At 36.9% G+C, this 16,245-nt stretch overlaps 1 protein-coding gene and 2 long non-coding RNA genes across 4 annotated transcripts in view; 1 reads left to right on the top strand and 2 right to left on the bottom strand.

The window, feature by feature from the left end:
• The window catches only part of LOC134793710 (uncharacterized), a 192,463-nt gene that overhangs the window by 45,173 nt on the left and 131,045 nt on the right, over positions 1-16,245 (bottom strand). The window lies entirely within an intron of this gene.
• Positions 624-16,042, top strand: LOC134793639 (succinyl-CoA:3-ketoacid coenzyme A transferase 1, mitochondrial). Its single transcript, XM_063765272.1, has 10 exons — positions 624-995; positions 1,170-1,368; positions 1,652-1,770; positions 1,995-2,135; positions 2,660-2,919; positions 3,129-3,289; positions 3,788-3,943; positions 4,581-4,702; positions 5,273-5,443; positions 15,769-16,042. Exons 1-10 carry the CDS (start codon positions 927-929, stop codon positions 15,916-15,918), a joined length of 1,548 nt encoding a protein of 515 aa, XP_063621342.1. The 5' UTR covers positions 624-926; the 3' UTR covers positions 15,919-16,042.
• On the bottom strand, positions 11,905-14,464 carry LOC134794016 (uncharacterized). Of its 2 annotated transcripts, XR_010144615.1 has the most exons (4): positions 14,205-14,464; positions 13,736-13,810; positions 12,884-12,976; positions 11,905-12,243 (listed from the first exon to the last, which is right to left on the bottom strand). It is a non-coding gene; the product is annotated as an uncharacterized LOC134794016 (long non-coding RNA). The 2 variants fall into 2 exon arrangements; XR_010144616.1 differs by lacking the exon at positions 13,736-13,810 and having other exon boundaries at positions 11,906-12,243; positions 14,205-14,458.

The raw sequence follows: 16,245 nt of genomic DNA, 5'->3' as shown, positions 1-16,245 counted from the left end.
GTGTGGCCTAGTGGGTAGTTACCCTGCCTGGTGCGAAGCTGATGGTCCTGGGTTCGAATCCCAGTAAGGGCATTTATTTGTGTGATGAACACTAATATTTGTTCCTGAGTCATGGGTGTTCTCTATGTATGTAATGTATGTATATCGTCGCCTAGCACCCATAGTACAAGCTTTGCTTAGATTGGGGCTAGGTTGATCTGTGTAAGATGTCCCCAATATTTATATATTTAATATGATAGTTAGGAACCATTTCGGTCTGACCCGACACGAGTGACACACGCACTTGGCCGGTTTTTTACAGTAACGTTTTTTTATATTACGAAGACAAGAAATTAATCTAGCCAAATTAGGCACATGGTACCTAATTTAAATTGGTGGTGGTATGGGGGGTTTAACATGGTATTGTTTCAACAGAAAAAGGAGAATAAGTTCCTTTGAAGAGTTAAAGACAAATACCTATGTAGGTATCTATAAAATAGGTAAGTAAGCTCAATATGTGGTAACGGACGTAGAATTAAATATTATATAAATAACAAGAAATAACAGGCCGAGCGGGAGGTGTGGTGTGTAAACAACTAAATATATTAATGTGGAATTTACCATGAATTTACATAACGAATGGCATGATCTGGTATATTTGCTTACCCGTTGACCTCGAACCTGCCCACCGAAGACGCAAACAAGTGATTATATCTTTCTTATCATTTTATATTGTATCTATTTTAGCAACCGTGCGGCAGTTTGATCGCTGCTCTTGCCGTGAAACAATAGTAGTGAAATTTAAAGTTTTTTTTTGTTACCGGCATCTTTGACATTTTGATTGTCACTGGCCAGTTTGACGTAAGAAGGGACGAATGTAAACAAAAACAAAACAGAGGGCAAAACAGCTGTACTTATATCGGAAATTAAAAACTTACAAAATAAGAATGGCTCCCATGACGATTGTCCGTATATTTAGCTTATCGAACACAAAACCCTTGTACTCTATAAGTAAGGTAAGTGCTCATTTGAATTTAATCAATGTTTTCATAAGGATGTTTTAAATGCGTCTTAGTGTGTACCTACTGTGGAATCTTCTTACAAGTTTGTTTACTTACGTAGTTTCGTCTATTTAAGTGCGATGTTGCGTAACATATTATGGGTGAAATTATCAACTACTTTATTTTCAGGTTTTGTCGTGTGCAAATTACAGCACTTCAAGCAAAAAGGGGAAAATCTACAGCGACGTCAACGAAGCCGTAAAAGACATTAAAGACGGGTCTAAACTTCTAGTCGGCGGTTTCGGGTTGTGCGGCATACCGGAAAATCTTATTCAGGCCTTAAATAAACAAAAAATCAGTGGTTTGACTGTTGTTTCCAACAATGCAGGTACACTAACTTTTTCATAAATTTAATACTCATTAAATTTCTTATCGAAAACTTTGTAAAATGGGAACTACCTGTACTTTACTTCCTGAAGTTCCTGACAATTTTCAAAAGTTCCCAGGAAGTACTTTTACAACTTTGTGGAAACTTCTGTAACTTGCAAATGTATTTATAGTTTAATTAATAGTTAACTTTTATACCAGATAGATGAAAAATTTGAATAAGATCTTCTAACTAAAGTTATAACCTTTTTCATGCTTATCATTTAATGTTTTTTTTTTTGTAGGAGTGGAGAACTTTGGCCTGGGTGTATTGCTCAAGAGCAAACAAATTAAAAGGATGATTGCATCTTATGTTGGAGAGAATGCTGAATTTGAAAGGCAGTTCCTGACGGGAGAGTTGGAAGTGAGTTTTTCTCTTAATCTCTAGCATCCCACACTCTTAATTCTTGTTGTTGGACTAACACCTAAAGATAAAGATAAGATAAGATAAAAAATAGTTTATTCAAGTAGGCATATTACAATGCGCTTATGAACGTCAAATAAACCTACACCGGCTCCAACCCTAATGTTATGTACTTACCTAACTTTAGGTAATTAAAACTTTGACTTTCACTTTATAAATTTCAGGTTGAGCTGACTCCACAAGGCACCTTAGCAGAGAGGATCAGAGCAGGAGGGGCAGGTATTCCTGCTTTCTTCACCCCCACTGGCTATGGTACTCTTATTCAAGAGGGTGGTTCGCCTATCAAATACACCAAGGATGGCAAGGTAGGCATAGCCAAAATCAACCTTGTGGCTTTAAGTTTAGAATTGAATTTTGATTGTCCCTGTTGAAACAATATTGTGTCAGTGGAAAGTACGAGGACGAGGATAATAGAAAATGATGTATTTCTTTGATTTACACATCTTTGCACTGCAATGGTGGCAACTAAGCATAAATCATACTTAATACCTGTTGATAAGCAAGCAATAACATACAGGCACTTTCAACTTCTAAAATGTCACATATGTAGTCAACACTTTATTATATACACTATAAGGATTTGCCATGGTGACTATTATGAGACATGCAAGTCCCATATTGTCAAGTCTATGCCTTTGCCACTTTGGCACTCATAAAAATTTTTTTGACGGGTAGTTAATTTACTGCAGGTAGTTTCAGTTTGACTAGATCTGGGCAAAACTTTTCCTCCCATTATTAGAAAAATGTCTCCCGATTGTATTCCAGGCTTTAATAAAATTGACCCTTGCTAAAAATTTGCGTACATTAACAAGAATGTCTTACCTTTCAGATCGATATCCCAAGCGCTTCCCGCCTCGTCCAACAATTCAACGGCCTCAACTACATAATGGAGGAAGCCATTGTCGGAGACTTCGCCCTCGTCAAAGCCTGGAAAGCAGACAAACACGGCAACTTGATCTTTAGGAAGAGCGCTCGTAACTTTAATCCGGCTATGTGCAGAGCGGCGAGGATCACCATAGCTGAAGTTGAGGAAATTGTTGATGAAATTGATCCAGATTTTGTACATGTGCCGTCGATATTTGTACACAGGTATTTAAGTATTTATTAGTATTTATAGCGAGTAAGTTCTAGCGAGGAAGATGATGAATACATATTTTATGGCTTGGCTAACAAATTGGCAGTATATTCTCGAGTTTTACGTATTTGATTGAGGTAGCTGAAATACAAGGCAAAAGTATTTCGTAAGCGACATTCTCGTGGAATGCCCCAATATACTTAGCTCCAACAATTATTTACAGGGTTATCAAGGGTGAAAAGTATGAGAAGCGCATTGAGAGGAGGATCGTTCAGAAGATCGGAGAGCAGAAAGAGAAGAAACCGGCAGATCTGATGCGGGAGAGGATCATTAGAAGGGCCGCTTTGGAGTTTAAGGATGGCATGCATGCAAATCTTGGAATAGGTAAATTAATGTACAATTTTTTTGCCTGATAAATGCTTGTGAGTCTTAATAAGGCTCTGGTATCCTAGGATAGCGGTGCCGTCATATAGCGGCCGTCTCCATACAAAATACTACTCCATCCATATTTAGCCGTATTATTTTGTATGGAGACGGCCGCTATATGACGGCACCGCTATCCTAGGAAAACAGAGTTTTAGTAATCCTTTCGCTATTGGTTCACGAATGGCGTGCTAGTTGTGTAATCAGTAGCCAAAATAGATGATTTAATCATTTTTTTATCAGTTTCTGTTTATGAGTGAAATTATACAAAGAATACAGCTAGGCAAAAAAGAGTATTAGAAATTAAAATGTGGCAACACTGTAGTGTCGTCCCTTTCAAACCAATTTGTATAATATTAATAAAACGGGACGACACTAAAGTGTTGCTACTTTTTAATTTCTACTCTTTTTTGTCAAGCTGTATATTGTTTAAATATTTTTACTTTTAACTAATTTAAGGTATGCCCATGCTGGCCAGTAACTTCATTCCCAAGAACGTGAAAGTGCTGCTGCAGTCCGAAAACGGTATACTTGGCCTAGGACCTGCTCCTACCGAGGACCAAGTGGATGCAGACCTCATCAATGCTGGAAAGGAAACTGTCACCATACTACCAGGTAATTTTTAAGATTTTCTACCCTGACCAGGAATATATTGATCACGCGCCATGGTGCGGAATTTCACTGGAACTATTTTTTTCATACTATACTGAACTGTCACCCTATACATGAGAACAACAGCGCCCTCTTGACAATAATCATATATTACTGGTCAGGCTTTACTTCATGAAGCATCTAGGTACTTGCATCTCATAATTTTGAAAAGAACAAAGTACCTACAAAAGTACAAATCTATTGTGATATAATAATTAATCAAGACAGTTTTCCCAAAAAATCCAAATATATTCCAAATAGTTATTTTATTTGCGCGATTCATTTGAAAAGGAATCTTATTTTGCGAAAGTCAATCTAATTTGAACCTTGAATCGATGTACTAAGGTTGAAATTCTATTGACTCTTGTGTGGTCGATAAATCGTAGGATTCGTAGGTTGGGCACTAGATTGACTAGATCAATCGTTCAGAGTTCGGTTCTTTTGTTCAGATTCGGTTATGAACTTCTGACTGTTCAGATTTCTCCTTTGTTCAGATGCAGTTATATATTTATATTAATTGACCCATACCTCGATACCCCTGGATATTAGTTAATGAAACATTTTACTCACTTGTTTATAAGTTTTTATAATAATATTCCAGGTGCATCGTTTTTCTCTTCCGACGACAGTTTCGCAATGATTCGCGGCGGCCACATCGACCTCACCGTGTTGGGAGCCATGCAAGTCTCGCGATACGGCGACCTGGCCAACTGGATGATTCCTGTAAGTTGTCGCACTTTGGCCTTGACCCCTATTCGACAAGTAACGTTTGACGTATCGTCACAGAATAAATAATAGTACTATGTACAGAAGACTCACTCTAACAAAACGCGTCTGTTTCGTGTGTGTTAGGTGGCGACAGCGCCACGCGCGGCTTATGGCTAGCCACCAAAATTGGTGTGGAACGGATGTACTTTTAGCTACTTGTAGCAAAGCGACGAAATCGCGGAGTGAACCACGTCTGGTATCGTGTTGATCTCCCGTTGACGTGGGAAAAATCATAAGTTCTCGAATACGTACAATGTCAAAATTTTTCATTAGCAATCCACAGTTTGGTGACAACCAAAACAAACCGAACCACCCCGAGTTTAGAGTTGAGTTTTGGTTGTACCAAATGATATTGATCGAATCAACACTTGATAAAATCAACAGTATGCAATAAAATCAACTGTTGATTTGACGTGTATGCGAAATCTGACAGTATCAGATTTATCCTTGTATCTAGAGATTTAGATGGCAAATGCCCGAACTGTGTTTAGATGGTTACCTTTTTTTGTTATGCGTCAATTCCAGGGCAAAATGGTAAAAGGAATGGGCGGCGCCATGGACCTGGTGTCGGCGCCGCGCACCAAGGTGGTGATCACCATGGAGCACACCACCAAGGGCGGCGGCCACCGCATCCTGCCCGAGTGCGAGCTGCCGCTCACCGGCAAGAACTGTGTTGATATGATCATCACTGACAAGGTACGGAAGGGGTTATACTCTGTCAAGCCATTTCCGTCAGTACAAAAGAGCGGCAAATTTAAAAAATGGAGGCGCGAAGGGTTATCGTCCCATAGAAAATTTGAATTTCGCACCTTTTTCTACTGACAGACTTGTTTGACTGGCTTACTAATATTAGTTTTCAAAACTTTTTCTGCCGAGAAGGACAGAGATAGCGATGTTGTTTCCCTGTCCCTCTTAAGGTGTAGAGTAAAGCAAGTGTCCTTGGATGTCTGTATCGATTGGTTTTGATTTGCGCGCCATCTCTGTATTTATTCAAGAGTTAAGATCCATAGCGCTATTGCGACTATTGTTGAACAGTCGCGCGACTCATTGAACAGATGGCGCTTATACAGGTAAGATAATATAAATAAAAGTGAAATAAAATAAAATGTTTCTGTTCCACATCGACTGCTGATCTAACAACTAGAGTCAGACCAAGATAAGTCTGCATCGATTTTTATAGCACACGCAGTGCAAGTGTTATTTTAAATGTCAAACTTTTATGAAATAAATTATGACGTATAAAATAACACTTGCTCTGCATGCTATCGAAATCGTTGCAGACTTCCCTAGGTCAACTCTATACATGGTATAAAAAATCTATGGGCCCTGGAAGTACCTTTTAAATCTTTATAATACTTAGCTTATTTTACGTAAAGGAAACATTCTTTTATTTAATTTTGCTGTAGGTATTAGTAAAACTGTATTCAGTTTTTTTTTTATGTTAAAAAGGTACTAATTGTACCTAAATTGAGCTATCTCAATATTTCAAGGTAGATTCCCTTCGGAGCCCATATTTTTTTCGGCTCTGTAGGTATAAGCGACCGATGAGAATAATACTATTCCCATTTGTCCCCTATATCAGGCATGGTCAGTGGCGGATTTGCCCAAAAGCCCGGGCCTAGGGTGGCCAGGTATTAGAGACGGCAGTTTATAATAATATGATAGGTGCTGAGAAAGGGGCGGCTAGTATAGTCACGCTCCGTGATTGTTGATCCATTTAGGGATCTAGCTAAATTGGACATGTACGTATTGAATAAGCAATTTAGTTATAGTAGGAGATCCCACATATGGTCGACCTTCACCAATCTGTCTGACGGATGAAACTATGAAAATATGAAAGAAAATCTGTTCCAGAACATAAATAAATAGGGTTGCCTAAAGAAATATGGTCAAGGCAATTTTTAATAAATTTAAGAAAAAAAATTTTTTTCGGCAAATTTCACCGATTTGTCTGACGAACGAAATAAGTTTCAATGGAAAGTATACAACTTGTACAACATAAATCATCTAGGTTGCCTATCTTTTTCCGGTCACTATTATGTGGTTGCCGTGTTTAAAGAGGTGATTTTATATCGATAATTGCACTCATCTGTCTGATGCTTGAATTATACATCAAAATGATGGTAATTTTATTGCAAATACAATGGTATAGGGTTGCTTGCGAAAATCCGGTCACAAATAAATAAGGGTTGCCAGGCTTTTAATTAAAATAAGAAGGGAAGACTTTTAGCGATAACTCATAAACGGCTTAGCTGACCAAGTTTGTTTTAATTTTATTTGATTGAGTTTTAAGCACTATTTTCATGACTTTTTCCATATTTTTTGGACAGATGGTTCAAAAGTTAGAAGGAAAAACCTTTTTTTTTTCTTTCTAAACGATTATTTTCGAAATGATTCACTTTATCAAGAAACGTTGTTTAAAGACCCCTATTTATTTTGAAAGGCCTATCCAACGACACCCCACACTATGAGGTTGAAACGGTAAAAAAATTGTCACACACATTTTGTTTCTTTCAAAGCGATTATTTCCGAAAATATTCACTTTATCAAAAAATGTTCTACTAAAACCCGTATTCATTTTGAAAGACCTTTCTAAGAATATCCCACACTATAGGGTTACCACGAAAAAAAAATCCTCACGTACATTTTATTTCTTTCGAGGCGATTATTTCCTAAAATATTCACTTTATCAAAAAATGTTTCCTAAAAAACCGTATTTATTTCAAAAGACCTATCCAACGACATGTCACATTACAGGGTTGAAGCGAAAAAAATGGTCACATACATTTTTTTTCTTTTTTTTCGTTTGATACCTACGTTGTAAGATGTCATTTGATATGAATTTTAAAATAAATAGACATTTTTTGATAAAGTGAATATTTTAGGAAATAATCGCCTCGAAAGAAACAAAATGAATGTTAGGATTTTTTTTTTCGTATCAACCCTATGGTGTGGGATGTTGTTGGAAAGGTATTTCAAAATTAATAGGGGTCTCAAAAGATCATTTTTTGTTAAAGTGAATATTTTCGGATATAATCGCTTTGGAAAAGCCTTTAGAGGAAGAGGGCGGGGGGGACAGCGTTTAGTTACCACACTCTCCCCCAGCCCATTTATAAAAGAACACTTAACTTACAGCGAGCGCTTAAATTACACTAATTACTTATAGCTAACATTTGGTTAACGTGGCGTTTTATGCTTCTCCCCTCCACATTTACCAAATATGTAACCCCTGGTGTCAGACACTCCTTAATCTCTCCCCCAATCCACTTTCGTTTTTTATCTCTATAATCTCTAACCATGACTTTCATCCCCACATCAAAAGTCACATTTCGATTTCCCTTACTGAACTCTACTAGTTTTTCATTATTAATTTGCAACCTAGCACTTACAGGCTGTGGTCTAAGTAAGGAAAATCTAGTTCTCAGCTCCCGCTGATACATTAGTTTCGAGGGGCTGACACCAGTAGCTCTATTTACACTTGTTCGATAATCAACTAAAAATAAGTTCGTTGCGTCTTCCAGTGACTTTCCACTGGCTATAATTTTCTTTACATGGCTTTTAAAAGTCTGTACAAAGCGTTCGGCGGCTCCATTCGTTGCTGGGTAATAAGGTGGGGTGTAACTTATTTTAATATTTTTACTTTTACAATAATCTTTAAATTCAGTACTCGTCCACGTTGTCCCATTATCCACCACCAAATGGAGCGGGTAACCGTACCGAGCAAATAGTGACTTAAAATTTTTTTGTGTATTAGTGGCCGTTATATTAGACATCACATATGCTTCTGGCCACTTTGAGAAACTATCTATCACCACCAAAAACATCTTACCACAGAAAGGTCCAAGAAAATCCGCATGTAAACGCTCCCAAACTGTATGAGCCGGTGGCCAAGGTGTTAGGGGTATCTTTTCGGGGGCCTTTCTGTTTTCTAAACAAATCATGCATGCATTTGTTATATCTGAGATATCCTTATCTATAGTTTTCCACCAAAAGTATGACCTAGCAATTTGTTTCATTCTATTTATTCCAAAATGGCTTGCATGTAACTCATTCATTACTAAATTCTGCAGACTTTTTGGAATTCTTACTCGTGTGCCCCACAGTAAGCAGCCCTGATCAATACTTATTTCATTTTGTTTTTCATAAAAAGATTTTAATTCTTCATTTAACATTGCTTTATCAGGCCAACCATCAGTACAATATCTCATTACAGTTGATAGAGTAGTACATTTTTATGCTTCTCCCCTCCACATTTACCAAATATGTAACCCCTGGTGTCAGACACTCCTTAATCTCTCCCCCAATCCACTTTCGTTTTTTATCTCTATAATCTCTAACCATGACTTTCATCCCCACATCAAAAGTCACATTTCGATTTCCCTTACTGAAAAAATAAATAGGGGTCTTTAAACAACATTTCTTGATAAAGTGAATCATTTCGGAAATAATAGTTTAGAAAGAAAAAAAAAGGTTTTTCCTTCTAGCTTTTGAACCACCTGTCCAAAAAATATGAAAAAAATCTTGAAAATAGTGCTTAAAAAACTCAATCAAATAAAATTAAAACAAACTTGATCAGTTAAGCCGTTTATGAGTTATCGCTAAAAGTCTTCCCTTCTTATTTTAATTAAAAGCCTGGCAACCCTATACCATTGTATTTGCAATAAAATTACCATCATTTTGATGTATAATTCAAGCGTCAGACAGATGAGTGCAATTATAGATATAAAATCACCTCTTTAAACACGGCAACCACATAATAGTGACCGGAAAAAGATAGGCAACGTAGATGATTTATGTTGTACAAGTTGTATACTTTCCATTGAAACTTATTGCGTTCGTCAGACAAATCGCTGAAATTTGCCTAAAAACTTTTTTTCAAAAATTTATTAAAAATAGCCTTGACCTTATTTCTTTAGGCAACCCTATTTATTTATGTTCTGGAACATATTTTCATAGTTTCATCCGCCAGACAGATTAGTGAAGGTCGACCATATATGTGGGATCTTAGACCATTAGGAGCCTAAATGGCTCAACAATCACAAAGCGTGACTGTACTTACTTCAGGGCCTGGGGCCTAGGGCGACCAAGACTGCAAATTCGCCACTGGGCATGGAAAGGCAATTAATAAAATAAAAAACCGGGCAAGTGCGAGTCGGACTCGCGCACGAAGGGTTCCGTACCATAATGCAAAAAAAAAACGAAAAAAAAAGCAAAAAAAAAAACGGTCACCCATCCAAGTAGACGTGCGCGCCGCCGCGGCGCGCCGCCGCCATAAGGAGTCAGCGCGCCGCCGCCGCCGCCGGTAGTTTAAAATTCGCGCCGAGACAAAGCCCGCATCAAGAGTACAAATTTAAAATCAATGGACATAAAGCGCGTGCGACGTGCCCAGCTTTAGCGTTCCGACTGTTCCGTTTTTTTTAAATTCATTGCTTGATTTATTTTAACCCTCAAATCGATAACGTCCACTATAATGGACATCCCAAGAAAAAAATTCTGCACCAAATATTAAAGCATAGCGTTACTTTCCTCTGGTAACGTAGTTACACTACCAGGAAACTACTACTACTACTAATACTACTTGAATGATATGTTAATTTTAAGTATGCTCATATAAGAAAATATTGGGAACCAGTGTGAACATAATCTTTTTGTCAAAGTCCTACATAACGCAGAACTTGCAAGGAAGCATCCGACAGACTGACATTTTACCCATATTTCATTTTTTTTTTATATGACAGTATTAAGCAGCGTTAAAATAAAACGTGTAATAGGTTACTAACTGGTCTGTTTATTACGTGGCAATATGATTTACATAAAAATGTTTTTTGTTTATGGGTAAAACAAGTGTAAAAAGTGTAATGTCCAGTATTTTGCCCGTTGTAATCGACAACATGCACGGCACTTTTGCTAAGTCCAATATGTTAGACGTTGCCTAGTATGCGAAGAGTAAAATTATTAAATTTTCTGGTAGTTTTTGAGGTAAATAAATTAAATAGCATGTTAGGTGTTTCAAAACATTTTAAAAAGTCATTTTTGCCGTATTACGTAATGAACCAAATAGATAAAAAAAATATTTTTATGGAGGTTTCCCTGTGGATGTGGTGTGTGTGTGTGTGTGTTTGTTTCCTGTTTGTGTGTGGATTTGTTTTCATCAAGAGACAGACCCGATTTCTCTTAAGAAATGTGTTAGTAAACTTTTGATAAAAGTGCATGCATTATTGTAAAAACCATTGCTTAGATGTTACTGCTACCTAGGATAACCCGCTGTTTGATTTAATGTTAAATAAATGACGTCAATGTATGGTAAAATTTTACCACCTACGAGCTATAAAGTTATTCCAAAAATATAAAAATAATAGGTTTTACTTCAATTCATTACATAAGTTGACATTATCAGTAAGTGTAAGTCTAATTAAAAAATGCAATTATTCTATATTTATTAAAAAAAAACATGAATTGGACTAAAAAAACCTTATGCACATAAAGTAGGTAGTCTATACTCGGCAACGTCCAAAATACTGGACGTCTTTTCATTACGCGGCGTATCTTTTTATTTACACCGATCCTGGCAACGTCCAACATACTGACATATGTTTTTTTCATGATATTTCTACAAAAAACCAAAAAAACGATGTAACACAGTTTTTTTGAGATTTTTCCTGTGTTGATTTAAGAGTAAATTTTGGTTTCTCATTATACGTATATTGAAAAGTTGAAAATCCCACGCCGCCGGCGTTACGCCGCCGCCGTGGATTTTTTCGTGGCGCGCCGCCGCCCGATTTTTTTCGACCGGCGCGCACGTCTACATCCAAGTACTGACCACTCCCGACGTTGCTTAACTTTGGTCAAAAATCACGTTTGTTGTATGGGAGCCCCATTTAAATCTTTATTTTATTCTGTTTTTAGTATTTGTTGTTATAGCGGCAACAGAAATACATCATCTGTGAAAATTTCAACTGTCTAGCTATCACGGTTCGTGAGATACAGCCTGGTGACAGACGGACGGACGGACGGACGGACGGACGGACGGACGGACGGACAGCGAAGTCTTAGTAATAGGGTCCCGTTTTACCCTTTGGGTACGGAACCCTAAAAAGTTCCTAGTGTTCAGAATTACACATAATAAAAGCAGTTTGAAAAAATATTTAATAATGACATTTTTGCATTACCTAGCAGAACCATTAAAATAAAAACCAACATCTCGGTTTTCTTTGTGTAATTTTGAACACTATTATGTTATATTTGGAATAATACAAATAAACCAGTTTTCATCGTTTATTTATTTCGACGACGACGGCGGGGGGCGTATGTTTTCACTGTTTTCAGCGGCTAGTTTTCTTTTTCTTGGTGGCGCAGATGTTTTCTTCCTCTAATATGATATGATCTGAACTGATTTTAATCCGCAATTGAGAGGGCCATGAGATGATATTTCTTGCAACTTGTCAAAGAACTGGTCCACATTTACAATCCTCCTGCCATATTTTGTTTCATGGCCACTGAAATTATAGAAAATTATTAATAAAAAAGCTACAAATTAATTAAACCTACCTTTTAGAAATAAACTTATAGAAATATTTCATACAAATACAGTTTCACATGTATATCGCTTCACTGGGAGAAGGGAGTCAAGGCACATCTTAAGCCCCGTCTCCATATCGTGATATGGAGAGGAGGCTTTAGAGATCACAAAAACTTAAAGGTTCTCACCGGCCATATTCTATACAGAGTGAGGAAGAAAAATGTACTAAGTAGTTTGTAAGTAATAGGTTCCCTTTTTTCAGAGAAGGTTACAAAATCAAAGCCAAGTCAAATCATTTATAATTTCAGGATTTTCTACACAGCACAGAACTTGGCACCCATATAGATCTCAATTATTTTGTCGGCGAGTTAAAAACGACAGTCATATTTTTAATATTGGACTTTGCTCTCATTTCACATTTATGTTATTGTTGGGATACAATTATTCACTTATTTTGAACCATTTAAATATATCTAAAGACCCATACGGGCATTACACTAAGAATGGTGCTGTTCAGCGGTGTCACTCACAAATTATCGCCCGTGTAAGGCCAGTCTTTAGATATATGTCAATGTTTTGAACCCATGTAATAAATATAAAATAAAATCTTTACTTACCGTTCAGGGCCAGTAGGTATATTTTCATGTGTTATATTAAAATCATTTCCTTCAGTGTCTTCACTCAAATAGTCTACATAAGCAGAAAAAGATCTGTAACAATGAAAAATATAAACAAGCCGTAATCAAACAAGTAACCATCATGCTCCATTATGTGTCCGACTCCATGTATGACAAACCAAAACATGTTTGTAATTTGACTTATTTACAATTTCCTGCTTAAAACAAGTCAACTCAATTAAATTACAGATAGATATTGGGACTGAAGGTATTTACATAGCCACCAGACACGGACCTATTTCACAAAATCATTTACTTGTATTACTTAAAACAAACTGCTTAGGGCCGGTACAGACGGACTGCAACACAACTGCAACTTGTATGGAAACTGCATGCTGACATTGCATTTGGCGTGCAGTTCATACACAAATTGCAGTTAGGTTGCAGTCCATCTGTATCTGCCTTACAGAAATTTTTAACTGCTGACCGACTTATTGACTACAGACACTATGGTACCTAATGCAATTTATTATCATTTGTAAGTAACAACAGAAGAAATGCACTGAAAACTTCAAATATGAACATATTACGGTTCATGACATACTGCTTTCATTCACATGGACAGATGGACAGACAAAATAGACAGCGGAGGCTTACTAGTATGGTTCCAATTGTATCCATGCTGTAAGGAATTTGTTAAATATTGACATGTGGGTAAGGTATGATGATCTGCGGGTACCACCAGTTTGGTTCTAGCTAGCAAGCCAGCATAAAAGCAGGATAAGCTGGCTGTGAGGTAAAATTAAACATAAGTACCTACTTAATATTATTACTCATCCAAATAAAACTTACGGTTCAGGTTGATTTGTGGTTTCTTTAGCAGATTGACACACTTCACTGTCAATTTGGTCATGTGCATCAGGTGGCCTGGAAGAAGAATAAAGTGTATTAGTTAAGCTATACTATAAAGATTCCATGCAATTAACGAGATCATTAGATTCTTATTTCGTTAGGCAAGACATAAGGATGACAAGGAAATTCTTCTTTTGTACCTTGTTATTGATCAGTAAACGTCAAACTTCTATGAAAATATGACGTCATTATAAATAGCACTTGCACTAGTTGCACTGCGTTGGCTATCAAAATCGCTGCAGACTTTTTTTGGTCTAATTCTATGAAACGTGGCCTGCTAGACTAAACCCCTAGTATGCGGCCTGTTAAAACTGATCATTGAAAGTAACCTTGATAATCAAAACAATACTCTCACGCACGGATCCATGTCACGAGAGGTAAAAGTATGTTATTGTAGGTAGGTACTTACTGTGCAGCAGCTTTGTAACGACATTCCGGAGCATGTTTGCTTTCGTTTTCGCTTCAATCTCACTGATGCACTAGATTTTCGTCCCTTCTTGTTCCCCATTCTAAGGGATTTTCAAACATAAAGTACGTACGCACACGTACGTTAGTACGAAACGACTTGCATCACACAAAACACTAAGTTCAATAACAAATAACAACAAGTAACAGGAATAAAACAATAAGGAATACACGCTAACTCATACTGAATCGTGGAACGATAGACAACACAATGTCAAGCAAGATTGACAAGTTTTCTCAATATCCAAACAACAAACAACGAACCAGTCTGGCAACAGTGCAAAGCGCTCGTGGCGATTTCGAACAATGCACGAACTTGCAACGTCGCTTTCTTTGCTACAAAATGCTTTATCTATAATCTAAAACTTTTTAAAATCAAAGTATGTTCAAATCCATGTAATTTACTAAATTAATTTAGATCATTTTTTATTTTATGTTTGAATAATTTAAGCATTATATTAGATTTTTCTTTAAAAGAGTACACTCTATTCTATGTCATGGTATAGATTCGTGTAATAATTTTATCCTTACGCTACAAAAGCGCCTGCGCAATATGACAGAGCAATCGTAGTCCGACGAATAATCGTAGGCACTAGGTGGTTTTGGGTCTACAACCCCTATTACAACTATTTGGAAGAAAACTGTTATATTAGAAAATAGACAAAGGTCTTACAAGTAAGTTAAAAAAAAATGCTGTCGTAAAATTCTGTCCGGATGGAATAAAATGCATATAAGTATTTATTAAAACTAGTTATGAAATGTACTTTCTAGACTTCATTATAACAGACAGACACATAACGATTACAATATCCAATACTTGAGTGTATTTTCGACAGGAATAATCACTTTCCAGACCTCCATATGCCATAATATGACCAAACTATTTCGACAAAGACACCTCTTTTTTACGGTTTTGCCCACCCCTTCACCTTAACAGACAGATAGCAGAAAGTGTCTGGCAAAGGGATAGATGTAATACCTAAACCTTATAGTTTCCGAGTGCCAAAGAGTGAGAGCCCCTTAGAATGGTATTCCACCTATACAATTTATTTGTCCAATGTGTATTGCGTCTCACATTTTGCTTAATGAGAGAGTGAGACGCAATGACATTGGACAGATGGAAACCCACCCTTAGTTAAATATCTCCGGGAGTGAAACTTGGTGACCCCAGCGCCGGCGCACTGAGCAGCTGCCAGATCCCGTGCTTGTACGCCAAAATAATTACACCTGAGGACGATTAACAATTATAATTTTGAAAATTAGCATACAACGGCATAATCCCTAATTATACAAAATAAAATGTTAATAGATTCCATTTCTATTCAGAAACAAGTTTCTTAGTTAACCTAGATTAAGGTACCATCACGCTCCGCGCTTGTTAAGCTATTTAGGGTGCTAGCCAAATTGGTTGTTCAATACTTACGCTATAGAATTTTCAATTCAAGAACCCTAACTGGCATAACAATCCCGTGTGGTGAATGTACAAGACGATGAACTATAATTTTCAGGCGGTTTTCAATGTGGACAAGGAGAGGGGCCTGACACTGACAGAGCTGGCCGAAGGAGTGACGGTGGAAGACGTGATTGTGGCCACGGGGTGCGAGTTCCAAGTCTCCAAGGACCTGAAGAAGATGGGAGATGTCTTGGAAACAGACTAAGAGAAGCAAATTCTTTATTCTCTTTCTCTCTCTTAAAATTTATATTAATAATGCATGGTTTACACACAGGATGTTACTTGTGCGAGAAAATAGTTGGTCGCTAGTCTTTTTCTCGCCGCCGCGTACTTATCAAAATCAAAATCTAAGTGCATATGTTGAATTGAGGGTATCTTAACCTTAACTCACGAGTAAGTAAATGTATATTTTTGTTAAAATTTATATTATACGTAAGTACTACTTATACATAAATAATATTTTAAGTATACACTGCCAATTTGTTATAAAAAAAGTTAAGTTTTTGATCAATTTTATTCTAAGCTCGAATAT

This window comes from Cydia splendana, chromosome 9, assembly GCF_910591565.1.
Source record: "Cydia splendana chromosome 9, ilCydSple1.2, whole genome shotgun sequence".
NCBI lineage: Eukaryota > Metazoa > Arthropoda > Insecta > Lepidoptera > Tortricidae > Cydia > Cydia splendana.
Note: the sequence above shows the minus strand (reverse complement) of the source record. Positions and strands in the feature narration are given on the sequence as shown.